Here is a 26,542-nt window from a genome sequence, read left to right as displayed (position 1 = left end):
ATTGGAGTTGAGACCAAGACTAACCGATGCCAAGCTCCATAGCACAGGAAAACATACACAATTTTCTTGGTTCTCCTTCAAAAAGGCACAAATATTCACTGACAATAATAAAATCAATATACAATAGTAATCATAGAAGTATGCATGTATAATATACAAGGAATGTTTAATGAATCCATTACAACTATGCATCTAGTATGAAGAACTATTTCTTGATATTCTTGAGACATATATTATTTTTTATTCTATGATTTACCCTTTTGAGCTTCTTGTGGCTTATACCAAGAGATCATCTCTGTTTGGCTTGTGCTCCCATTTTAGGGTTGTAAAAACAGCAATAATGTTACCTCTTTGGTCTTTCAGAGTGAGTAGTTCCATTTTTTCTAGTCTTTCATGGTCTATCTGCCAGGATTAGGGTAATTTTGGTGTGGGAGAGTATTTACCTAGTTGTATTATACGGGAAGGTAGCTATGCTCGTGGTAACCTGTCTCTGTATCTTTAAACATCAAATTTTTTCTTAAAATTTTGAATAGTGTTTGCACACACTGTTTCTTTATCCAAGTTATTCCAGGTATCCAGTACTCTGTGTAGGAAACTTTTTTTTTTCCAAATCTCTTCTATAGTTATCCTTTTTGAGTTGTTTTTTTCGTGTCTTGTTTTTCCATTGTCCCATTTTAGTAAATCACTCCTATCTAGAATTTCCATTCCTTTCATGATTCTGTAGAGTCAGCAGATCTCCTCTTTCTCTTTGTTCCAGAGTTGGTAATTCCAATTTGGACAATCTTTGTAAATTTGAAAAGAATTGGTGCCAACTTTGTTGTTGCTCTTTGTACAGGTAGTCGTCGACTTACGACCTATGCAACTTACGACTGATCGACTTTACGACGACGAGATGGTGCAATGATATCAAACATTTAATAGAGTAATAGAATTGCAATGTTATGGCTGGCAGTGCAATACTATTATTCTGCACGCCGCGAGACGCGAGTACGATAGTTTTGGCAGGCTGCCGGCAGCGTCAGTATCCCAACCAGCTAAATATTCTTTCATTTTGTTTGTTTGAAGGAAAATGTTTCCTAATTTTGCATTGCATTTTGTATTTTTATGTTTTGCAATTAATAAAATATAACAAACTTTTTATGCCTAGGCTAGTTTGTTGTTGATAACAATATGTTAGGTACATTACGTAAATGAAAAGAATGTGTTTTGAAATAAATAAAAAAAATTCTAATTTTGCCTTACATTTTGTATTTTGGTTTTGCAATTAATAAAATGTAACAGTATTTTTATGCCTAGGCTGATGTCGATGACAAAATGTTCGGTACAGCATTTTGTATTTCTATGTTTTGCGATATAAAATGTAACAGTAAACTTTGATTATGCCTAGTCTGTTGTCGATAACAATATTTTCGGTACAGTACGTAAACGAAAAGAATGTGTTTTGAATTTTTTTCCCCTGATTTTGCTTTACAATGAATTTAATGTAACCAACAAAAAAGTATTTGTAGGTCAAAGATGACAGGACTTTATTTAGTATGTGTAGGCCTAGGCTACGTTTCCTAACGAAAATGATAAAAAAGTTAATGAATATTAAACAACGTAGCTCAAAGATACAGGTACTTGTTATATGCGGGGGTTCCGTTCTGCATATAACGAATTCGCATATATCGAACTATTGAACCTATGGGAAAAAGGGGGATACGTTCTCAACTCGGATTGATTTTTTTTTTATTTATTTTTTTTATTTTTTTTTATTTTTTTTTTACATATTTTATTTTGGCAAAGGGCTTACATACTGCATTACACATACATTAACACTCTCTGACATGTAAGTATTAACCTCGGGGAAAAGACGCTACCGTAAACATCACTTATTTCGCCAAGCGTATTTTCTTCAGCTGTTTGAATGTTTCGAATAGCAGACGACGCAATGAAATGAAGACAGCTGTTTTTTGCCAAATTTGATAAGATGTAGATGGTGGAATTATATAGAATACTGTCAGTATGTTTTTTTATGTACATTAAACTGTAAATACAAAAGGTTATGGAAGTCTTGATATCTGACCTTTATAGGTCAGATATCAAGACTTCCATAACTTTTTGTATTTACAGTTTAATGTACATAAAAAAAACATACTGACAGTATTCTATATAATTCCACCATTTACATCTTATCAAATTTGGCAAAAAACAGTTTTGTCTTCATTTCATTGCGTCGTCTGCTATTCGAAACATTCCGCCCGTGCGCTTCGGGAAAGGTTCGGGGAATTCCGCGTTCGTGACGTCACAGTTGCCAAACAAACAATATTGTTATTCTGAATATCTAGACTTCGGAAAAGTGGTATGCGAGGCGTAATTAAAAGTGAATTTTCTGAATAAATTCTTCTGTAATAGGTAAAAACTTTATTTGTATGCTTTTAAAAAGTACTTTTTCGATGATTTTTAGTGAATGGTATATCTGTTGATATCTGACCTTTAAACTGACTGTTGATGTGCTCTGGAGATACACAGGCAGGCTTACTGCTTAGAGTTTATCCAGTGCGGAGAATAAACGATAATTCTTGCAGAGAGTGAAAATTGACAAAATTAATTGGGGCAGTAATAAGTATCAAAAATTAATTTGTTTGTGAAAAAAATAATTAATTTGTGTATCAAAAAAGCTTAATTACCTGCAGAAAGACAATGGTTTGGCCTATGAAACAGGAAGGATGCCTAAGACGATGCCGTCTGTACAGCTGCCGGTGTTGTTGTTGTGATAACGCCTCAGTGATGCCAGCTCTACCTAGCTGATGCAGCCAGTGTTACCACACGGCTTTATGCGCACCAACTTCAAATATATAATAGGTATTTTGAAAAAAATAATCGGCCGCGACTATTTTTTTTTTTTTTTTTTTGGTCAAATCGCATATCTTCGAATATATCCCCGCACATATCGAAAAGTGGTGCAAATTCTTGAATCGCATATACGCGAATTCGCATATATCGAAGTCGCATATATCGAGAACTATTCTATTCAGTATGCATACGTTTCCTAAAGAAAGTCTGATGGTAAAATAATACAAAGGTTAACAAATACAGTATTAAATATCATAGGTCAAAGATGATAGGATTTTATTCAATATGCTTAGGCCCAGGCTATGTTTCCCAAAGAAAATCAGATGAAATTATAAAAAGGTTAAAAATACTATACAACATAGTTCAAAGATGCTAAGATTATTTCAGTATGCTAAATATAATATACAATATATATGTGTATATATATATATATATATATAAAGGGTAATATATACTGTATATATATATAGACCGACTTGCGTCTAGATCGACTTACGACCTGTCTGTCGGAACCGAACTCGGTCGTAAGTCGACGACTACCTGTATTCTTTCTAATTTCTTTATATTCTTTTTAGTACTGGGTGTCCATAGTGTTGCTGCATACTCCAGTTTTGGTCTTATTAGTGTAGCTAATATTTTTTCAATCCTTTCCTCATCCAAGTAGACAAATGCCACTTTCATTGACCTTAATAGGTTGAAGGTTTCTCTATTTTATTGATAGGTTTGTCTGGTGTCATGTCTTTGCTGATTATTACTCCAAGGTCTCTTTCCGAGTTCACTTTTTTTACTTCTTCACCAATTTTATACTACATTTCTTTATATTGAAGTTCACTTCCCACTTTTGAGTCCATTTCCAGATTTTGTCCATGTCTAACTGTTATGATTGACAATCCTCCTCTGTTCTTACTTTCTTTAGTATTTTTGTGTCATCTGCGAAGAAATTCATATAACACTACTTCTTCATCCATGTCATTTATATATATGGCAAACATGATTGGAGCCAGTACTGAACCTTGCAGGACACCACATATTTACCTAGTTGTTTTATACGGAAAGGGAGCTATGTTTGTGGTGACCTGTCTTTGTATCTCTCAGCATCAAGTTTTTTCTTAAAATCTTGAATAGTGTTTGCACACACTGTTTCTTTGTTCAATTTGTTCCAAGTATCTATCACTCTGTGTGGGAAGCTATTTTTTTTTTTTTTTTTTTTTTTCAGATCTCTTCTGTAATTATCTTTTTTTATTTCTTTTCTTGTCCTCTTGTTTTTCCTTTGTTCCATTTCAATAAGTTATTCATATCTAAGATTTCCATTCCCTTCATAATTCTATAGATAGTAAGTCTCCTCTTTCCCTTCATTGTTCCAGAGTTGGTAATTCTAATTTGGAGAGTCTTTGTTCATATGTCATTTTGGAAAGAGTTGGTGCCAGTTTTGTTGTTGCTCTTTGTATTCTTTCTAACTTCTTTATATTCTTTTTAGTACTGGGTGTCCATAGTGTTGCTGCATACTCCAGTTTTGGTCTTATTAGTGTAGTTAATTTTTTTTTTTTTATCATTTCCTCATCCAAATAGGCAAATGCCACTTTTATTGACCTCAATAAATTATAGGTTTCTCCGACTATTTTATTAATATGCTTATCCGGTGTCATGTCTTTGCTGATCATCACTCCAAGGTCTTTTTCAGAGTTTACTTTTTTGACCTCTTCACCAATTTTATAATCTGTCAATATTCTGTTTTTACTTTTCCCAAATTCCATTATACTTCATTTCTTGATATTGAATTTCACTTCCCACTTTTGAGTCCATTTCCAGGTCTTGTCCAAGTCTTGTAATGAGTTGCAATCCTCCATTTTTACTTTAGTATTTTTGCGTCATCTGCAAAGAAATTCATATAACACTCTACTCCTTCGTCCATATCATTTATGTATAAAGCAAATATGATCGGGGCCAGTACTGATCCCTGCGGGACACCACTTATCATTTCTTCCCAATTTGAGAATTTGTCTCTACTATCACTTTCCTCCCAGTCAGGAAGTCTCTCATCCATTCCAATAATTTTCCTCTGATGCCACCTATTGATTCTATCTTCCTTATTAGTTTATTTTGTGATACCTTATCAAATGCCTTTTGTAGGTCCAGAAAGGCACAGTCTGCCCAACCATCTCTCTCTTATATCATGTCTATTAATCTTGAGTAAAAGCAGATCAAGTTTGTTGTACATGATCTTGTCTGAATCCAAATTGATTTAGATTCAGTATGGATTTTTCTTCCAAATGTTTAACCCATCTATTTTTGATGACCTTTTGGCAAATTTTTGCTACTGTGCTTGTCAAGGAGACTGGTCTGTAATTTGATGGGTCTTCCCTGTTTCTACCCTTATAAATTGGTACAATGTTTGCCTTTTTCCAGTCCTGTGGCATTTTTCCTTCTTTAAGTGAGAATTTAATTATATTGTATATTTTGTCTGTTAATTCTTCCATGCATTCTTTCAGTATCTAATTTGCAATTCCATCTGGACCATGTGATTTTCTGACGTCAAGGGTTTTGATTTGGTCGCTTATTTCCTTTTGTTATAATTATTTCTTTCATTGAGGGGCATCTCTCTCTATTTCCTCACAGTTAGGTGAGTTTTCTATTGTGAATACCGATTTGAAATGGTTGTTCATAATTTCAGCCATTTCCAGTACTTCTGTATATTCATGTTTACCTTGGGACAGCATTTCTATTTCTTGTTCTTCAGTTTGCCATTTACATACCTGTAAAATAGTTTGGGTTCTTGCATTTTTCTTTTATTTTTTCATGGTTTCTCTTTTCATCTCTGCATATTTTTACATACTCATTTCTTAGTTTGATGTACATTTGCCATTTGCTTGTTTTCTTGTCTCTTTTCCATTTCTTCCAAGCTTTCTCTTTTATCCTTAGCCTCACTACACCTTATGTTGTACCAGCTTTTTATGTATGTTCTTTCAAGTTGGTGACAGTTTGGGAGAGTGTGTGATAGAAGAAAGCTGAAGATAAATGTGGGTAAAAGTAAGGTGATGAGATGTACAAGGGGTGAAAGTGGCAGTAGACTGGAAGTGAACATTAACCCCTTCCATACGGTGCCGCATACGTAGGCAGCATGAGGAGCAAGTGGATACGCGAGGCTGCCATATCGGCGTCTTGATTATATTTATTGTAGTTGCCCCTGTGTAATGACATACTCTCTAAACTGTCTTTAATCACATTTTCTATGGTTATCAAAATTCACGGGTGAAAGAGAGAACGATCGATATAAGCGGTGACTATATTTTATGATGCGAGTATTACTACGACACGTCGTACAGCTGGCAGTGGCTGCTGCCCACGAGATTTAAGGCCCGTACTGAAGAGGTTAAGGGAGAGCGATTGGAGGAAGTGGATAGTTTTAGATACTTGGGTGCAAATGTGGCAGGAAAAGGTGGAGTGAAGGTGGAGGTAGAATGTAGATTGAGAGAAGCGAGTAAATGCCTTGGTGGATTAAAAAGTGTAATGAGGAATAGACATTTGGGAATGGATGCTAAGAGGAGACTGTATGAAGGAGTGATTGTGCCAACAGCACTGTATGGGGCAGAAACATGGAACATAAGAGAGGAAGAGAGAAGGAGTTTGAATGTGTTTGAGATGAGGTGTCTGAGAAGTATGATGGGGGTTACTAGGCTAGATAGAGTGAGAAATGAGGAGGTGAGGAGGAGAACAGGGGTGGAAAGGGAGTTGGGAGATAGGGTTGATGAAAAAGTATTAGGATGGTTTGGACACATGGAAAGAATGAGTGAAGAAAGACTAGTAAAAGAGGTATTGAAGGCAAATGTGGAGGGAGTGAACATGAAGGGATGTCCTAGGATGAGGTGGATGGATGGGGTGAAGGGGGCTTTGGGGAAGAGGGGAATGTCTGTTGAGGAAGGACAGGAGAGGACAGAAGATAGGGGTGAATGGAGAATGGTTGTATATGGATGATGATGTGATGCATGAGGTGGAATGGGGGGTGAGGTAGTATGTGTGAGCAAAATTTGACGCAGCCCGAAGGGATTTCTCCCCGTCCTCTCCTTTTATGCATGGGGGGACGGAGAGGGGGGGTCGCTGATTTAATAAAGCTGCCTTGCTGTGGATGTGCTGTGTCTTGCGACACTGCTTCTGACCCAGGGCAGTTGACAAGATGCAGGGGTGACCCGTCATCCAGGAGGTGCTAAGATGGGAGGGAGGGTGGAGGGGTGTGGAGTGAATTCAGAGATGGAATGGGTGGGAATGATTTTATGCCTTTTCCTTTTTGGCTACCTCCCTTGTAAGGAGGAAAAAGCCTTGGTGTATATATGTAGATATTTATTTACCCCCTCATTGTAAATTTCTTTTAGTATATTCCATTTCTCTTCCATCCTTGTTTCTTCATTTAGGAATTTTTCCCAGTTCGCATTGCGAAAGAATTTTTTGAGTTTCTCAAAATTTGTTTTGTTGTATATTAGTCTTCCTATTCAATGTTTATCATTTCTGCTTTGATCTATTTGCTCTTTCAATTCAAATTCTATTAGTACATGGTCACTCTTTCCTATCAGAGTTTTGTAATCAATTTTATCGACAATTTCAGGCTCTGTCATAAGTATTAAGTCCAGACTTGATGGTTCTTCACTACCTCTGTATCTGGTATTTTCCCTTATCCACTGAGTCATTGTGTATTCAATGGTCATGTCAAGCAGGATGTTGCCCCAGAGTTCCTCTCCACCCTTCACTGTCATTTCCTCCCAACATATTTCTTTTGAATTAAAGTCACCCATAATTACTGTATTTCCTCTGTCCTTCAGTATATTAGTTAATTGTATTTTGTATCTTCTAATATTTTGGAATGATTACTTTCTGTCCAGGATTTTGTTTTGGGGGGCACATGCACCACTACATAGGATTCAAATTTTTGCTGTGTGATAATAGACTGATATAGATTGGCTATTTTGCATCTACATTTACTCCACTGAGGAAGAATAGTGTGAGACTCAGTGATTTCAGTAAATGTGTGAGACATGCCTGTTTTGAATCATAAATGTGGAGGGTTTATAGTATATGTATGAATTACACATTAAGGAGGTAATATTTTTATCTTGTACTACAGGCTGGAGAAATGGTGCGTAAAGGAAAAGACAGTGCACTTCATCTACGTCAAATTCATCATTATCTGGAAACTGGAGGGTACTTGCCCTCAGTACAGTTGACAGAGAAAAATGGTATCAGAAAATCATCCAGAAAATTTATGTTAGAAGGTACTCTTTCCCAATATATTTCATTGAAAGGAGTATTAATGAAAATTACTTAGGAATTTAGTTAAAGATTATAATATATTGTGTACTTTTACTTCACAGATTCTCATATGTTCTATGTAGGAAATGAAGGGAAAGAGAAACGGTTAGTGTTATATACAGCAGAAGAAAGGTCAAAGGCATTTGATGAATGTCATGTAATGCCAGTCATGGGAGAACACTGTGGTAAGTATAGCAACCAACTGAGATCGTGCATCAAGATATCATGCATCATGAAATTTATTCATTATCAGACCCAATGGCTTTCGGTGTCAAGATAGTCATTTTGTGTCTTCTCTTTGCAGGACGAACAAAGACCTTGAGGAGATTGACAGATAAATACTATTGGACATGCATGGTGGAAGATGTTGTTGCTCTGGTATGATTTGAAATGTACATGAACTATATATCCCTTTTCCAGCCCCATGAACTATATATCCCTTTTCCAGCCCCATATTGAATGTAGTACATTTAAGTATTTAATTCTTTATAAAGCCAAACAATTGAATAAAGATGATAGGATGGTATATAACATTGTAGATGAACAATTCCATGTAATTATTCTGTTCACACTTGCTGTATTGAATTTGGTAATGTAAAAATTTTGTCACTAAAAGATCAATATCATACATGTTAGTACTTGCTGGTAGATCCTACAGGACTGCAGGGTTTAGTAGAGCATTTGATTCTTTAGGACTGATCATAGATTTGTGGTCATAACACTCGGACTATGTTTCAAGTTTAGGAGAATCCCCAAGATTTAACCCACCTGGATTTCATGTGGAGAAGTTAATAATAGTAATAATAATAATAATAATAATAATAATAATGATAAATATTTTATTTAGTCAATTTGTAATGATACAAATTGAAACTCTTTGTGGATCCAGATCTGTACAACCCACAATAAAAATATCTGTGACAGGGTAAGGTTCAAGATTTAAACTACACACACTACACTATTTTAAAAACACCATGCTGTAGATTTATCATGCATCAGAATTGAAAACACAATGGAAGCATTAACTTTACCTTTTTCCATGGACATGCATGTGGTGAAGACATTGAGGTTTGAAAAGCTTTACCTACCTTCATAGTACATAATAGTGGTGGGTCAATTCAGGAAACCCTTCAAAAGTACATACATATACCAAAGGCTTTTCCCCCCTTACATGGGGGGTAGCCAAAAAGAAAAAGGCATAGAAACCACTCCCACTCATTCCATTCCCAACATATTTCACTCCCCTCCACCCTCCCTCCCATCTTGGCACCTCCTGGATGACGGGGTCATCCCTGCATCCTGTCCACCACCCTGGGTCAAAATCAGTGTCGCAAGACACAGCATATCCACAGCAAGGCCACTTCATAAACTTAGCGATCCCCCCTCTCTATCCCCTCATGCAGAAAAGGAGAAGATGGGGACAAGTCACTTCTGGCTGCATCAAATATTTTCTCATACTTCCTCACCCCCCATCCCCTGCTCACTCCCCCTAATGTATCACAGCAACATCCATACACAACCCTTCTCCATTCACCCCTATCTTCTATCCTCTCCCGTCCTATCTCAACAGACATTCCTATCATTTGTAATGCCCCTTTTACCCCATCCATCCATCTCATCCTAGGACGCCCCCTCATATTCACCCCCTTCCACCTCTGCCTTCCACACCTCTTTTACTAATCTTTCTTCACTCATTCTTTCCCTGTGTCCAAACCATCCTAATACAGGTAAACGTCGACTTACGATGGCCGCGACTTACGATTGTTTGAATTTACGATTACGACGACGATATGATAATTTAACCCCTTCCATACGGTGCCGCACACGTATGCGTCATGAGGAGCAAGTGGATTCGCGACGCTGCCATATCGGCGTCTTGATTATATTTATTGTAGTCGCCCCTGTGTTTTTACATTCTCTCAAATGATTCATTCTCTGTGGTTTTCAAAATTCGCGGGTGAAAGAGAGAACGATCAATATAAGCGGTGACTATATTTTATGATGCGAGTATTATTACGTCACGTCGTACGGCTGGCATTGGCTGCTGCCCGCGAGATTTAAGTCCCGTACTGAAAATACATATTATAGTGTTTGAATATGGTAAAAAGGATAAAAATAATTAAATAAACTACTGTACATGTTTAATAGGCTATATTCAGTATCTCTGGTGGTTAATATACAGGTAGGCTAGGTACAGTGACCACGGAACAGAGTGGGGATCGACTTACGATGAGATCGTCTTACGATGGCTCTATCGAAACCTAATGCCATCGTAAGTCGACGTTTACCTGTACTCTTTCATCAACCCTATCTCCCAACTCCCTTTCCACATCTATTCTCCTCCTCACCTCCTCATTTCTCACTCTATCCAGCCTATCATACTTCTCAGACATTTCATCTTGAACACATTTAAACTCCTCTCTTCCTCTATGTTCCATGTTTCTGTCCCGTACACTGCTGTTGGCACAATAGCTCCTTCACATAACCTCTTAGCATCCATTCCCAGATGTCTATTTCCAGAGGTGGACGCGCGAACCTTTTTTTGGGTTCCAAATCTGAACCTGAATCTTTGCCGGTTTTGGGTTCCGAACCTCCGAATAGCGAACCCGATTTTCAAAATTTCGGTGCGAACATTTATCCCGAACATTTGTCCGAGAGCCTCCGAATCTTTAAAAAATAGCAAAGCGAACCTTAATTCCGATACCTTCCGAACATTTCCAAATCTAAATTTTACTCATTCTGAATCTCCGAATCTAAATTTAAAGCTTTTTGATTACAAAAAGTGTTTTTTAAGATATCTACATTATTTATTAAACAAATTATTACTAGAAAAACAAATTATTAATACAAGACAGTAAAAAGTAAAAACAAAAGTTCACAAAACAAAACGGTAAAAACATTTAAAACAAAAATTCACAACACTTCAGTCTTCACTCTTCACAGATTCACTCTAACTTGTCAGCCCTCTCTCCCTCTTAACCAACTTCAAGTTTCCCTTCATGAAGGTCAGGTTCTCAAAGTTCAGATTGGTCAGAGAGGCTCGCTTTGGCCTCAAAATGTCCGAGCCGAAGCTGAAGAGTCATTCAGCTGAGGCAGACGAGGGCAGGGGAGTGTTATACTTGATGAAACGGTTCACCCAGTGCTGCCTGTGCTCCTTGGGGAAGTTTGCCGGGGAGATCTTCATGATGCTTGTGCCGAGAATGGCGCCCCAAGTGTCTACTTCCTTGCCGATCTCCTCCAGGTTGGCCACCACCACAGGCTCCTCCTCGTTCTCAAGAAGGAAGGCAAACTCGTCGTGCTCGCTGGTGTGGCTGGCCACAGACTGTGGCCTGGAGGTGGGCTGGCTGGAGGCAGAGGCCACATCCCCTTCCTTGGACCTGATTTGGGCCACAAGATCCGACACCATCTTGTCCCTCACCAGGTTGTACAAGACAGGATTTGTCCTGCATATGTACTTGACCATCTTTAGATGGAACCTGGGGTGGAAGGCAGTCGCAAGGAGCTTCTCCTGGTCCTCAAACATGTGTTGAAACCTGAAAAGATTAAGATATGAGTTAATTTAATTATTAATGATTATTAATTTTTTTTTTTCATTTCAATTACTATAATATATTATATTATTTTATTATGTATATAATTAAATTATATCATTATTATTATATTAAAATATTAAAAATATCTACCTTCAGTGAAGCCCTTTTTGTGTCTGCCATGGTGCTCCTGTGTCCCCTGGAGATAGGTGACGAGGGCCTTGGCATGCTTGATGCTGTTGTCGTCCCTAAGCAGGTTCAAGTCCCTCTGGAGCACCATCAAGTTGGGAAGGAAGTTCCCCATGTAGGCATGCTGGTCTGACTGCATTTTGTCCAAAGCATTGGCAACTGGGGCCATAACTTTGACATACTCGGCGATGACCTCGTTGTCCTCGTCAACAAAGGCGGGGATTGGGTTGGGACGCATTCTGGTACAGAGATCATTGATCTTTTTACGGGTGTCCAGGTCCTGTAGCAGGCCAGAAAGCATCTTATAGCTATCATAGCCCGAGTTCCACCTCGTTGCGCCAGGGACTTTAAGTTTTTTGCCGATAGCATCCTTTATCTCATTGGCTGCGACAGTTTGGCAGCCCTGGGCATTCCACAAAGACTGTGCCTTGGCAGCTGACCTTCTGAAGATATTCCTGCCACCATGGTTCCATTGTGGGACCTGAAAAAAGAATATTTATTATTTAATATTTTATTGCAATTCACAAATTAGAAAATAATTAATAATTTACATATTTTTAGTTTTTACCAAAAGAACAATAAATTATTTAATATTTATAAATTATTAATTTATTAAATTAAAAAAAATAAAATGGTTATACTCACTTTGGAAACATCCTCAGACGCCAGGAGGTTCAGAGTGTGTGCACCACACCTCTGGTGTTTAGGCAGGCTAACCTCGGCTTCGTCAGCCTGGTCCAGGGCCTCCTCCATAGATGTGACCTGAGGCTCGTCAGCCAGCTCTTCGTCAGGCTTGTCCTCGCCAGGTTGTATGACAACAGCCTCTTGTGCAAAGTTGACAAATGCACTTACATAGTTTGTGCCATTGTCTGTGGTCGTGCAGAGAATCTTGCTGCTGATGCTGAAGTCCTCATGCAACTTGCTCAAGGACCTCGCCAAGTACTCATCTGTTTGGCTCTCCTTCACCTCCTTCATGCCCAAGACTGCAGTCGTCCTCTCCAGGGTGGCCTTGTCCAACCACGAGACTGTGGAACCTATGAAGGCCCGGTTGTGGCTCGACCAGCTGTCGGCAGTGGTGGCCAGGTAGTCCTGCTTGGACATGATCTGGGTGAGCTCATTTTTGGCCCTGGCGCTCATATGCTTGATGTCGTCGCCAAGCTTTTTCCTGGACGGCAGCTTGAACTGAGGGTTCAGGTAGTTGAGGAAGGCCCTGAGCGCCTCTGACTCTGTTGTTATGGTGGGCAGCATGTCGCGGATAATCAACTGAAACATTAAAAAGATGTGCGAGTATTTGAAGTTAGATTTTTGTTATAAATTATTTTTATTTATTAAAATTTATTTTAATTTATTAAATTATTTTCATACTAAAACAGTAGAACTTTTAAAAGTAAAACTTACCTCATAAAACAGGTCAAGGGCCTTCTGCTGGTCAAACCTCTCGGCCATAGTCTCCTCAATACAGCCCTGCCTGAGGCTTTTGGCATCCCGACCACCACCAGAAGCAGAGCGGCCACCTTTGCTGCTGCCATCTAAGGCTGCTCTTAAGGCAGGACTATCTAAAGGGTGCTTGGTGGCATAATGCTTCTTTAAGTTGCTGTTGGTGTCATTCTGAAGCTTCAGCCTCGCAGTGCAATTTTTCTTGGCGCAGAGGGCAAACCCGGCGTCCCTGCTGACACCACTTGAAGAAGGGCTTGAGAATGTCCCAGTCTCTGTAGAGGTCCCTTTCCCTCCTGGAACCGTGACCTCCCTCGGCTTGCTCGACCTCGGTGTCGGCAATGTCCACGTCCTCGGCTTGACTTGTGCCAGGCATCAGCTCCGGACTCGAAAATTCTGGCAGTTGGATATCGCTGGTGTCAGATTCACTCTCAGCGAGGCCGCTTGGGTTCGTGGACCATGGTGTGTCAGACTGAGCACTTGGGTTTCTCGACCTCGGTGTGGATGTCAAGTACTTATCCATTGTCAGCGGTGAGTGTGATGTGAGTAGAGTAGTCTAGCCTCCCTGGGTGTTCTCTCCAGAGTGTTGTCAGTGCAACGGTTGAAGAATGTCTGACTATTGTAGCACTGTTTATCTAAATCGTAACTTACGGGACATGGTGACAAGAAAGTCTGCAGACTGTGGAGATTTGTAAACACTAAACAAGCACTCTGGCTGCTGCAGTTACCGGCGCATGCGCGTCACTAACAAGCGTTCTGATTGGCTGGCAGCCAGCTGCGGTCACAACATGACGAGTCTGTGTGGTACAGATAAAGCAACGAGTTAAACACCACGAGTATATTTCCAAGTTCAAAGAAGGGCAGTCCAGGCAATACTACAAGTCTTTGTTTCGCATTACTACACACAATCACACAGGCTTGCATATCGAGCACATTTCGAGCAATGGTCATTTGAGACACACACACACTTACACACCCATACTGAAATAGAAGTAGAGAGAAGTGATAAAGTAAAACACAATGCTAATGGTCAAAGGCGTCTCTAGTTGTTACAGAAACATAGGCGTCACCACATCTATATGCCGCGGAAAAGTTGAAAACCAATGTTTGGTCATCTTCGTTTTTTCGAATTTTTCCCGGGATACGGAGGTTCGGATTCGCGAAAAAAAGATGTTCTGAACCCGGAAGTCTGAATCCGAACCTCCGAACCCAAATCCGGGATTTTGCCGGTCCGAACAAATCCACGGATAAAGGTTCGCGAACATTTGTTCGGAATGCCCACCTCTGTCTACTTCTCATTACACTTTTTAATCCACCAAGGCATTTACTCGCTTCTCTCAATCTACATTCTACCTCCACCCCCAATCCTCCCTTTCCTGCCATATTGGCACCCAAGTATCTAAAACCATCCACTTCCTCCAGTCTCTCACCCTTAATGCTCACTTCCAGCCTGCTGTCACTCTCTCCCCTTGTACATCTCATCACCTTACTTTTGCCCACATTTATCTTCAGCTTCCTTCTTTCACACACCTCAAACTTTGTCACTAACTTCCTCAATCCCTCCTCTGATCCTGCTACAAGCACAGTGTCATCAGCAAACAACAACTGGCTTATTTCCCATTTTTTCTCCATTTTCTTTAACCATCTCCAACCCCTGACCCACTACCTTTGCATTCACCTCTCTCACCACCCCATCCACGTATACAGTGAACAGCCAGGGCGACATAACACATCCCTGATAAAGTCCCACCTTTACCTCAAACCATTCACTCTCTTCATTTCTAATCCTAACACAAGCTCTACTACTCTCATAAAAACTCTTGACTGCTCTTAACAGCTTTCCTCCTATCCCATATATCTGCAGTACCTCCCACAGTGCCTTCCTGTCCATCCTGTCATAAGCCTTTTCCAGATCCATAAAAGCCCAAAAACATTCTTACCTTTTCCTATAGCTTTCTCACATATCTGTCTTACCACAAAAATCTGATCTACACAACCCCTACCTGTCCTAAACCCACACTGTTCCTCACCAATTACTCCCTCTATTCTTCTCCTAATTCTCTCAATCAAGACCCTCCCATAAGCCTTCCTTATTTCTCCTCCATTTTCCTCACTCATCACTCTCATTTTCGTAGCGCTTCCCACTGCAACTACCTTTCCCTCCCTATCCTCTTCACATCTAGCAACTCCCTAAAATACTCTGCCCACCTTTCTCTCACTGCTTTCTCTTCCATTATCATCTCTCCATCTGCACCTTTTACCTTTTCTTCTCTACTTGATTTGCCTCCTCTTCCTCTTTTAATTTCTTTCCAAAACATCTTTTTATTACTTTCAAAATTTTCTGTCATACTCTTACCCCATTTCACATCTGCTCTCCTCTTTGCTTCCTTTATCTTATGCTTAACTTCCCTTCTCTTTACTTTGTACCTCTTATATGATTCCCTCGTCCTAATTTGTAGCCAATCTATGAATGCCTGTTTCTTCTCTTCTACACCCTTCTTTGCTTCCTCATCCCACCACTCACTACCCTTCCTTCTATTTCCTCCTGCCCTCCTTGTTCCACATACCATCTTTGCACACCTTATGACTCCCTCCTTAAACCATCCCCATTCCTCCTCCACTCCTAGTTCCACTCTATCCTTCACTCCCTCCCACTCCTCCTTCAGCTTCTTATATTCATTCTCCTTTTCTTTCTCATTTAAGCAATTCACTCTAAGTACCTCCCTACCTTCTGCCCTTTTCCTCTTTCTCCACCTATTCTTCACTCTCAATTTACCTTCCACCAGAAAATGATCTGATAGTGGAATAGGGAAAATATTAAAAAAAAATATATAATTTCATTTTTTACGTGATTTATGCACCTTAACCCTTTGACTGCCGCACTGGATTCATTAGCTGTTCCCAGAATGTGTGATTTGGCCATAAAAAAATTAAATTGCTTTTATAATATGTTTTCATACCTTATCTTGATAATGAAACTATGAGAATAACATTCCATACTTTTATTTCCAAGAAAAATAAAATTAAAGCCATTTATAACACTTTTTGTTACAAAAAAAGTGTAAAAACAAAATTATATCACAATTCACATAATGCTCATATATTTGTTAAATCATACTCAAATTATTCATAATGCTAAGTTTGTTCTGTAGAAAAATAAATGCTGAGTTTGCACACTGAAATTCTAAAAAAAAAACAATATAAAAATATCCTTTTCTTTATGAATATGCTGAGTTTGCACACTGAAATTAAAAAAAAAACAACAACATATAAATATCCTTTTCTTTATGAATTGCTACGAAATACTACTATTCAATGGTAACTATATGTTGGTTCTGACTTGTTGGTCCACTGCAGGACCAGCCTATACCCTAGGGGACGATACAGCCTTTATATATCACAAAAAAATGCATATGCACATATAAAATAAAATAAATTTCACATGTGAAGACATACAAATAAGCTATTTCTTACATTCACATCTTTTCTTGTACTTCTTTTTAGTGTGGTACACCTCAAAGCATGGAATACATAATGGGGGATTACCTGGACAGAACTTGCAAAAGAGGGTAGTCTGCTTTCTTTTACACAAACCTTTCCCATTTTTTTTTTGCATTTGTTTGGTCTTATGCTACACACCTTACAGTCTGGCTTATGGTTTCTGTCATCATTTTGGCTAAGGAAATGCCTCTCATTTAGCCTAAGATCTATGGAGCCTTTTACTCTATGTCCCCTGGTTCTCTCCCTTTTCCTTTGCGAGTAACCTTGTATAAGTCCCATTATTACCTTTTCTCTGTATTTTACTGAAGTTAATGTTTTGTTTGGGTTTTTGATGTTATAACAAATCAATGAATTTACAAGTGCTACCTCAATTACAAAGTGCCAAATACACTGGTACCACTTCTTGTTCCTTCTGTTGAATGGATAAGAAGCACATAGTTGATCAAATCTATCAACCCCTCCCATGAATTGGTTATACTCTACTTGGACACTAGGCTTATCTACTCATCTATTCCCTTTCTTTGATTTTATTTCAACCTATTTTACCCCAGAGTCACCTACAGTGGATAACATATTTACTTTGGCTTTATCTTGCCATGTGCAGGCAAGCAATTTGTTGTCCTCTCTTGTCCATATGACTGGGAGTTCACCTCTTTTTTGTTTTTTCTGTATTTCTTTGGGCAATCTCTTTCTATTGGCCCTAACTGTACCACAAGCACCTATATTCTTTAGTCTAAGTTCATCAAAAAGAATGACACTGGAATAGAAATTGTCAACAAAAAGCACATGGCCAATGTCTTCAAACCCACCCAACAAAGAAATAGCTACTCTCGTTCCTAAACTTACATTGGGTGCTGCCTCTTGATCTTTACCCGTATAAACATTGAATCTCAAGAGGTAACCAGTTTTTGAGTCACACAATGACCATACTTTTATGCCCCATTTTGCTGAAGGCTTTGAAGGAAGGTATTGTTTGAAAAAAAGTCTACCTTTGAATTTCAACATACTCTCATCTACACACAACTCTTTGTTAGGTCTATACACCCTAGTATACAAATCTTTGACAATTTCTATAACTGGCCTAATCTTATACAACCTATCATTATGATCTGCTGTTTCATTATCAACAAAATGAAGGAAGGACCGAATGAGCTGAAATCTATTTCTAGTAAACAATGATCCAAACCCTGGTGTCATAGTCATCCAGAAAGAATCATCAAAATATGATTCAATGGATGGCTTGTGAACCAAACCCATGGCTATTTCAAGAGCTATGAAAGCTTTGATTTCCGAAGCTGAGACATCAATCCATTTATGGTAACGAGACCTAGGAGATACTAGGCTCTGTTTGTCTATCCTTTGTTCTGCATAACTGTTTGTCTCTTTGGCGACTAAGTCATAAATCTCTTCCGGGAAAAGTTTCTCAAAGCATTCATATGGGTTCAGATGATCCATATCAATTACCTCCTGCCTACTTGTAAAATCTAAAATTTTCTCCAACTCTGGGGGATTTTGAACATTTACTTCCTTTACTCTAGTCCATAATGAATCATGACTTGTTCTTGGTTGGTGAGTCACCTCGTCTTCCTCAGCATCACTTTCCTCTGACAGACTGTATTCAGTTCCACTCTCTGAGTCAGAGATCACCATACAGGTGGCCTGTAATGTTTCAATAAGCAATTAGTACTAGAATGTTTAGTACTAATGAGCTAATTGTAGAACATGAGTACTATGATTACTAAAATCATAGTACATAGTACTATAATTTGGGTAAAGTTACTAAAATTAGGCTAAAGGGAAATTGGCATGAGCAATTTACTTGTGGGAATTCATCTCCATAAAATTCACCATAAAAAAATGTATAACCTACCTGGGATGATGAGGAGTTTAGTAAATCACCACTTCTATTTGATTCATCTTCATATTGACCATCATCACCCTCACTTTCTGATTCATTAGAGCTTTCCTCCTCATCACTGTCTTCCTTGTAACTTTGAGGTAGCTTCCTCTTACTCATACTTGTCTGAAATATTACCAGTAAGCCTCATAAACTTATCACAGAGGAGAAATGGGTAAAATATTTTTCGCATTTGTTGTTCGTCAGTCATGTCATGAATACCGATCATTATTTTCTTTCAAATTGCATTGTTTCATCAAAATATCAGATATAATACACCCAATTTAACATTAGCATAGTTAGAAAGTCATGGTTATGCTTCTTACTTACCTATTTTGTGATGAAAATGAAGCAACACGTTGAAAATGGTGAAAAAGTTGCAGCAGCCGATTTAAATGTCCACGTTTAAAGACGCCACTCAGTTTGTTTATATTTTAGTACCGGTGGCTGACGAGAGATGGCAGCACAAATTCAAGCGCAAAGCCCGCCAAACTGTTGCTAGGGGACGCATCCTTGATAATTTTAAACATAACTCTAAGATTAAGTTGACTTTGGTCGACCGTGGCAGTCAAAGGGTATTTTTTTTTCTGTCGACCGGAGTCGACCGTGGCAGTCAAAGGGTTAAAGTAATATGAAGCTATTGCGGTAGAATTTTTTTTACCAGAGCAGACATGTACAACGGTTTAAAGGGCATAAGGGCGTATCCATTTAACCTCTTTTTCTTAAAATGAGAAAAATACGCTTTTAAAAAGTCACCAAAAAAGAAACATTTAGAGCTTCTTGAAAATTCTCATAGTTATACAATTTGGGTGTATGTACATCGTGTAGTTTTACTTTTTTTTTTTTATAAAGTGCAAAGTTAAACCTCGGGAGCACTTAATTGACGAAAAAACGGACGTAAAAAAAATACACATTTGCGACAGCAATTTCTTGTGACTTATGGACAATTTTAACAAAAATAAAACTACAGAGTGTTTATAAGTTATTTAAGTATTACCATGCAAAAACTGGGGTCTCTGGGACAAATATTATGATTTTCATTTACTTACGAAGTCTTAACATCGGTATGACGTCATAATGTTACGACATCATAACACAACAAGTTCTTATTTTGACAAAACATCAGTGTCTAGATTTTAAACAAAACCTGAAAGTTTGAACAAAAAATATTGAGAACTTTTTTTTTTGTTTTTTTTATAAATATTTTTACTTCACTGTAGTGCCTCCCCTTAACTCTTCCTACCATACCCCTGGTCACCATTATATAGTCCATCAATGCTCTATCTGCCACCCATCCACCACCCTCTCCCATGTGTACTTATGCTTGACTTTCTTCCTAAATACTGTATTTGTTATTATCAACTCTCAAGACACATCTCCACCATCAATTCTCCACTATGATTTTTACCTGGAACTCCATACTTCCCAATCACTCCGTCTATTGGTTTGTTTCCTACCCTAGCTTTAAGGTCTCCCAATACAACTTTATTGACATTTCTCCCTAATCCCTCTATGCGCTCAATTATATCTACCCAAAAAGCCTCCCTTATCTCTATGCTCTTCTCACTACCAGGCCCATACGCACCTACAAAAACCCACATCTCCCCACCTTCACCTTCATCCACATCAAACTTGATGAAACCTCCTTCCACTCCATTACATGCTACACGCTTACTTATCTCTTCACTAACTAGTATAGCCACCCCTTCTCTCCCAGCTACACTCCCAAACTCACACTCGCCCTTCCCTTTCATTTTAGTTTCACTCAAAGCCAGCACATCCATCTTCTCACAAACACACTGCCTATCTCTTCCCTTTTACTCTCATCTGTACCACATCCATGCACATTAAAAGATCCAAACCTTAGGGTACTGATTGGAAAACTCCCAGACCCTCTTATGCCTTTACTTTCTTTTAGGAATGTCCCCTTTGGGGCTACAGGTAGTAGGACTCCTGATCCCATCCCCCGTCCCATTTTTTGTTGCCTCTTACAACTCAAGTGGAAAAACTTGGTGGTAGCATTCTCTTCCCCCACCACAGGTTAGGCAAAAAAAGGAAATGAATATTTAGAGAAATGGTACAGGACAGTAACAAGGGTTGGGGGACAGCATAACGGAGTGACAGTTGTAGTATAAAAGTGTCGTCATTTCTCTATGAACAGAGTTTTCCTCTATCACAGACAAAATGATGTGTGGCTCTGGTCCGTAGGGGCACCCCTTATAGACCCTAAAGTATCAACTGCATGCTTCTTTGCCATAATAACATGCAGTCAATACCCCAGATTTACCTAAAAATACATTGAAATTAACACCATGTAAGGATGGAGCCTTTATTAATACAATGTTTTGCTTGTTACAGCTTTTTTCAAGTACATAATTGGGAGGGAGGGGTAGCGGGTCACTGAATACTAGGAAAGGTTAACCTCTTCACTCCGGGCCAAAATCTCGCGGGCAGCATTATCTGCCAGACGTACGATGTGTCGTAATAATACTCGCATCATAAAATATAGGCACCGCTTTTATCGATCATTCTCTCTTTCACCCATGAATTTTGATAACCGTAGAAAATGTGATGAAGACAGTTTAGAGAGTATGTCATTATGCAGGGGCAACTACAATAAATATAATCAAGATGCCGATATGGCAGCCCCGCATATCCACTTGCTCCTCATGCCGCCTACGTATGCGGCACCGTATGGAAGTGGTTAAGGAGAAGGTAGACCAAATGTCTGGGAACAAGAAAGGTTAAGGATAAGATGGAACAATTGACTGGGTGAAGGACATTAGCTCACAAATGAGGAACGAAAGGAAGAAGAAAATAAGAAGGGTGAGCAATTATGTACTGAGGATGGACAATGACCTTGAAAGGAAAAAGGGAGTTTGGAGGGCAATTGGGGATAGCTTAAAATTTTGTAGGCATTGGGTATTAAAAGAATCGGGTAGGGTTAAATGTTGAACATGCCCCTATTTTGTTTAATTATGTTGGTTCCTTGTATGATGGCTGCTTCCAAACATTTTGTATGGATCTTGTCGGGTTCACGTACCAGAAGTTCTACATTATCCCACTCATTCAGGTGGTTACTACTGTTCCTGTGTGCATCATGTGTGTTGATGGTGACATCATATCTTTGTTCTTGGATGTGGGTTTTTAGATTGCATGATGTTTCCCTAACTTAGGATTTTTCACATCCCGAGCATGGAATCTGATAAACATTGGGTTTATTGTCTCGTGTTTTGCCAATGTTCATTCATGTCCATGTGATGTCTTTAACCACTTCACTCTGGGCCAAAATCTCGCAGGCAGCATTAGCTGCCAGACGTACGATGTTGCGTCATAATACTCGCATTATATAAAATAAAGTCACGGCTGTATCGATCGTTCTCTCTTTCACCCGTGAATATTGATAACCATAGAAAATATGATGAAGCCAGTTTACAGAGTATGGGGGTCACGCAGGTACGACTACAATAAATATAATCAAGACGCCGACATCGGCATCCTCGCGTACCCACTTGCTCCTCATGATGCCTACGTAGGTGTCACCGTATGGAAGGGGTTAATTGTCCTAATGGTCTGGCACACTACTGCCAAATTGGTGGTTTTAAAAATTCGAGTCAGGTTGGTGGTGACGTTGCTGGTTGGTAACACGAGTCATTTAGCTAACCCACTCTGCTGCCTATGGCCTTCCAGAATCTTAGTGGCCTGTTTTCTGCATTTATTTAAAAGGTAGTCTGGAAACTTTTATTTTAAAGAAGTCTTCATGATTTACCAGCACTTTTCTTCTAGGTATTCTTCACTACATATTCTGAGTGCCCTAAGGAAGAAGCCTATCACTACTCCTTTCTTGAACCTCATGTCATGGTGGGAGTAGCCATGGGTTCTCTGTTGTTGTTCCCTAGACTGTCTGTCCGAGCACTCCTGTCTCCCCAAGGAATGCCATGGGTGGAACAGGGTTTCCCCACAAATCCTTTATAGAGTGTATGTTGTGTTGTTTGCATGTGTGATTGTGTATAATGCAGTCTTCCATTATGTGCTGAATAGTATGCGGTCATCCAGCCTCTTCTGGTAGCTTAGAAGGGCTGGGTGGTGGCTGTAAAAAGCAGTAAAAACCATCAAAAACTCAAAATTGAAAATCCACATCCACTCCCACTCAGAAAACAGTTGGAGCAACCCAGAAAAAATACCATCATCAATGCGATAGAAACAAGCACATCTCCAAAACTAGGTGAATTCAAACCCGTTACACCAGAAAACTGGGAAATAATTAAGTGCATAAAATCAAACATGATGAAGAAGCCACATTCCCATCCCACAGTAAAAAAACAAAAGGAACAATACAGCAACAAAAATGGCACCTACACTGTCAAATCTGACATATGAACAAAGATTGGAGAAATTACATGTCAACACTGGAACAGATAAGAGAAAGAGGTGATTTGTTGACCATTTTCAGAATTATGAAAGGGATGGAAATTCTCGATAGAGACGACTTGTTAAAGTGGGACAGAAGAGAAGCAAGAGGACATGAAAAGAAACTAAAGAAAGACAGTTACAGAAGAAACCTGAAAAAAAATAGCTTCCCACACAGAGTGATTGATGTCTGGAACAAAATGAACAGAGAAACAGTGAATGCCAAAACAATACACGATATTAAGAATAAACTGGATGTGGAGAGATACGAAAACGGGTCATTACGAGCATAGCTCTTGTCCCGTGAAATACAACTAGGTAGATACAGTAACTAAAAAATCCAAAGTGGAAGGTCCAGACAAGACCTCGAGCATCCACCTCAGACACCTGGATCAAAATACCATATGAGCCCTAATTGATATTTTCAACTACATCCTGGCTAAACAAAATCCCAACCATCTGGAAAAGAGCTCACATAATACCAGTCTTGAAACCAAACAAACTGCCAGAGGACCCAGCATCATACAGACCAATCTCACCTCTATCCTCAATATTGAAGGTGATGGAAAGGTTGGTTGCAGTAAGAGTCAAAACAGAAATATGAACCTCCCACAATGAACTTGATTTCAAAGAGGGCCACTCTCTCAGCACTGCTTGCAAATATCATACAACAAGTACTAAGGATTCAATAAGAAAGCCCCAGCAGAAAGACCAGTTATGACTGCTGTTGATATAAACAAGACTTTTGGCAAGATCCCCAGAAACATACTGTCCAAAAAGATCATGGAGATGTATCTATAACAATGACAAGAGGTGGATAACCAACATTACAGCAGGAAGACAATGCAAAGTAACACAAAACAGCCATATCTCAGTTACAAAAAGAGGCCTTCAGGGTTAAATACTTTCACCCTTACTGTTCAACCTCCTCATGAGTGACCAACCAACTCTTGAACCAGAACTAACACACACATTCTCTTGTGTGCAGATGATTTGACAATAATAATCCAGCACCTTAAGTACAAAATAGCAGCAAAGAATGCCCAAGTCTACTTGTACAAACTGCAGTAGTTCATATGTCTCCCACAATCCTGCTGATATGTCTGTCAGTTGACAGGTCTTTTATCAAGACTCCCAAGACTTTCTCCTCTTTTGCTTTTGTAATGTGTTTGCTTCCCAAGGAATAGCTTAAGGATGGCCTTTTACTGCTGTTACCAATTTCCAGTACTTTGCATTTTTTGGTATTGAACTTCATTTTCCATTCTTGGCTCCATGCAAATATAGTATCTAGATCATTTTGCAGTCTTCTATCATCCTCATTTTTCATTCTTCTCGTGATTTTTTCCTAATCTGCAAACATGTTGGCATAGCTTGCTGTACACACTTTTAATACAACCATACAAAATGCAGACAAGAAATACATCCCCTAAGGCAACATAAAACCACACAACCCAAATTTCACACCAGAAATCCAAAGCCTCATGAGACCATACAAAACACACAATACAATACCCCCATACCTATCCCTCAGAACATAACAATCCAAATACAAGCAGTAAACACTAAGATAAACATCAAAATACATGAAAAAATTGGGAATCATTTGTCAAACATGTAATCACAAAACAGACACCAGAAAACTATACAGGACACTCAGCAATATTACACTATCCATCAATAATACAACATGCTCTCACATAGCAATAACCACAACAAAAGTCAATTTACCCCCAGACAAGAAAATACACTCATAAATAATTTTGCACAGACAAGCCATCTCATCCTTCACCCTGATGACCGATGCATCATTTGATGTAAGAAAGACTTCCCCCCAGACCCAGACCACACACCCTTCATAGACAGCCAGAGAAAATGTATCCATAACCTCAAGCACTCACCCACATGTGGCCTTGACAACATAAGTAACATCCACCTAAAACACCTTGGACTGCATGGCATACATATACTCACCCACATTGCAAATTACTATTCACACACCATACCCAACATCTAGAAATGTGGGAAAATCATCACTATTCTCAAACCCAACAAAGACCCAACAGTTCCCACATCATACTGCCCAATAACACTTCTATGCATCCCTCCAAAGTCAAGAATGCCTCATACTACAACCTGTCACACCACATCACAACACAATTTTAGACCACTATACTCCACACTCTTCTGATATACCTCCCACAAAGAGTTTTTGATGACATCAGTTCAGATAAGCCCCCACACAAAACACTTCTCATAACACTAGACATTGATAAAGCTTTCAATGCTACCCTCTGTCACAATCTCACAAATAAAACATATAACACAAACATGCACAATGATACCAAAAGATGACTGGCCAGTCATCTGGCAGGTAGAAATGTCTGTGTCATATAATGGCCAATCATTGCACACCAGAAATGTCAAGAATGGAGTACCACAGGACTCGGTTCTATCCCCCATACTCCTTAATCTATATTTGCATGATATATCCACACCCAACACCTCAGATATACAAATCACTTCTTATGCAGACAACCTAAGTTACATGTACACACTGTAATGCAGACAAAGCTCCAGAAATAATACAACCATACCTTGACACTCAACACATACAAATAGACTTAAAATAGCCCCATCCAAATCTATAACCACACTTCTCACCAATTGGACAGTGGAACAGAAATACATACTATGCCTCCATATCAAAAATGCTCATACCACACAAACACATGCACCCAAGATTCTTACCATAACATATGATACATCCATGTCATTGAAACCATACATCACAAAGATAATGACAAAATGCATACCTAGATTTAATGCTCTGAAATCAGTTTCAGGAACTACATTTGGAAAAAACAAACTATTACTGCAGTATATTAACAATGCATATACTCGGTGATGAATTATGTGAGCCCTGCATGGCCCCCTAATCTGACTAAGACACAATGCAATAGCCTACATACCATACAAAACTAAGCCCTAAAGACAATTACAGGCTGCACAAATACAATACCTACAGACCATTTACACCATGAAATGAAAGTTCTCAAACTCAAGGATCACTTTGACATGAGAGGCAGACAAACACTTGCCACAGCCTCCACAAACACAACGCACCTACTACACTACATAGTAGAACATCCACACATGCCAAGAAACGTAAAAACAACACTCGTATACCTATTTCATACACAGATACTCTGTTCCCTTCCTTCACAACCAACAGACACCAGCCTCCAGAGGCATATTCATAATCATATCACTCAATGCTCCATAAACAAACTGAAAGGCAATACATTGCTGCATGCCAGACCCCCAGATATTCTTCCTTCTGAATCCTCTTTCCCCTGAAAGGACAGATTCCACCTGGCCAGCCTGTTATGTGGTCATTATCCAGCCCTTCTAAGCTGCCAGAAAAGGCTTGATGACCATATCACAGATA

The 26,542-nt window shown here is 39.0% G+C and overlaps 1 protein-coding gene across 13 annotated transcripts in view; it reads left to right on the top strand.

Moving 5' to 3' along the window:
- The window catches only part of LOC143039374 (uncharacterized), a 1,426,499-nt gene that overhangs the window by 1,243,382 nt on the left and 156,575 nt on the right, over window positions 1-26,542 (top strand). For 11 of the 13 annotated variants that reach the window (XM_076209287.1, XM_076209284.1, XM_076209291.1 and 8 more), the window contains 3 exons: window positions 7,949-8,096; window positions 8,196-8,318; window positions 8,438-8,511. In XM_076209287.1, the coding sequence (XP_076065402.1) occupies window positions 7,949-8,096; window positions 8,196-8,318; window positions 8,438-8,511 (345 nt within the window). Of the gene's footprint in view, window positions 1-7,948; window positions 8,097-8,195; window positions 8,319-8,437; window positions 8,512-11,374; window positions 11,697-12,514; window positions 12,703-26,542 lie in introns of those variants that run through there. The other 2 variants (XM_076209297.1, XM_076209296.1) reach the window with 2 other exon arrangements.

The sequence above is a fragment of the Oratosquilla oratoria genome, chromosome 26, assembly GCF_046742065.1.
Source record: "Oratosquilla oratoria isolate Oo_2021 chromosome 26, ASM4674206v1, whole genome shotgun sequence".
Taxonomy (NCBI): Eukaryota; Metazoa; Arthropoda; class Malacostraca; order Stomatopoda; family Squillidae; genus Oratosquilla; species Oratosquilla oratoria.
The sequence above is the reverse complement of the archived record's forward strand: the minus strand, read 5'-3'. Positions and strand labels throughout refer to the sequence as shown.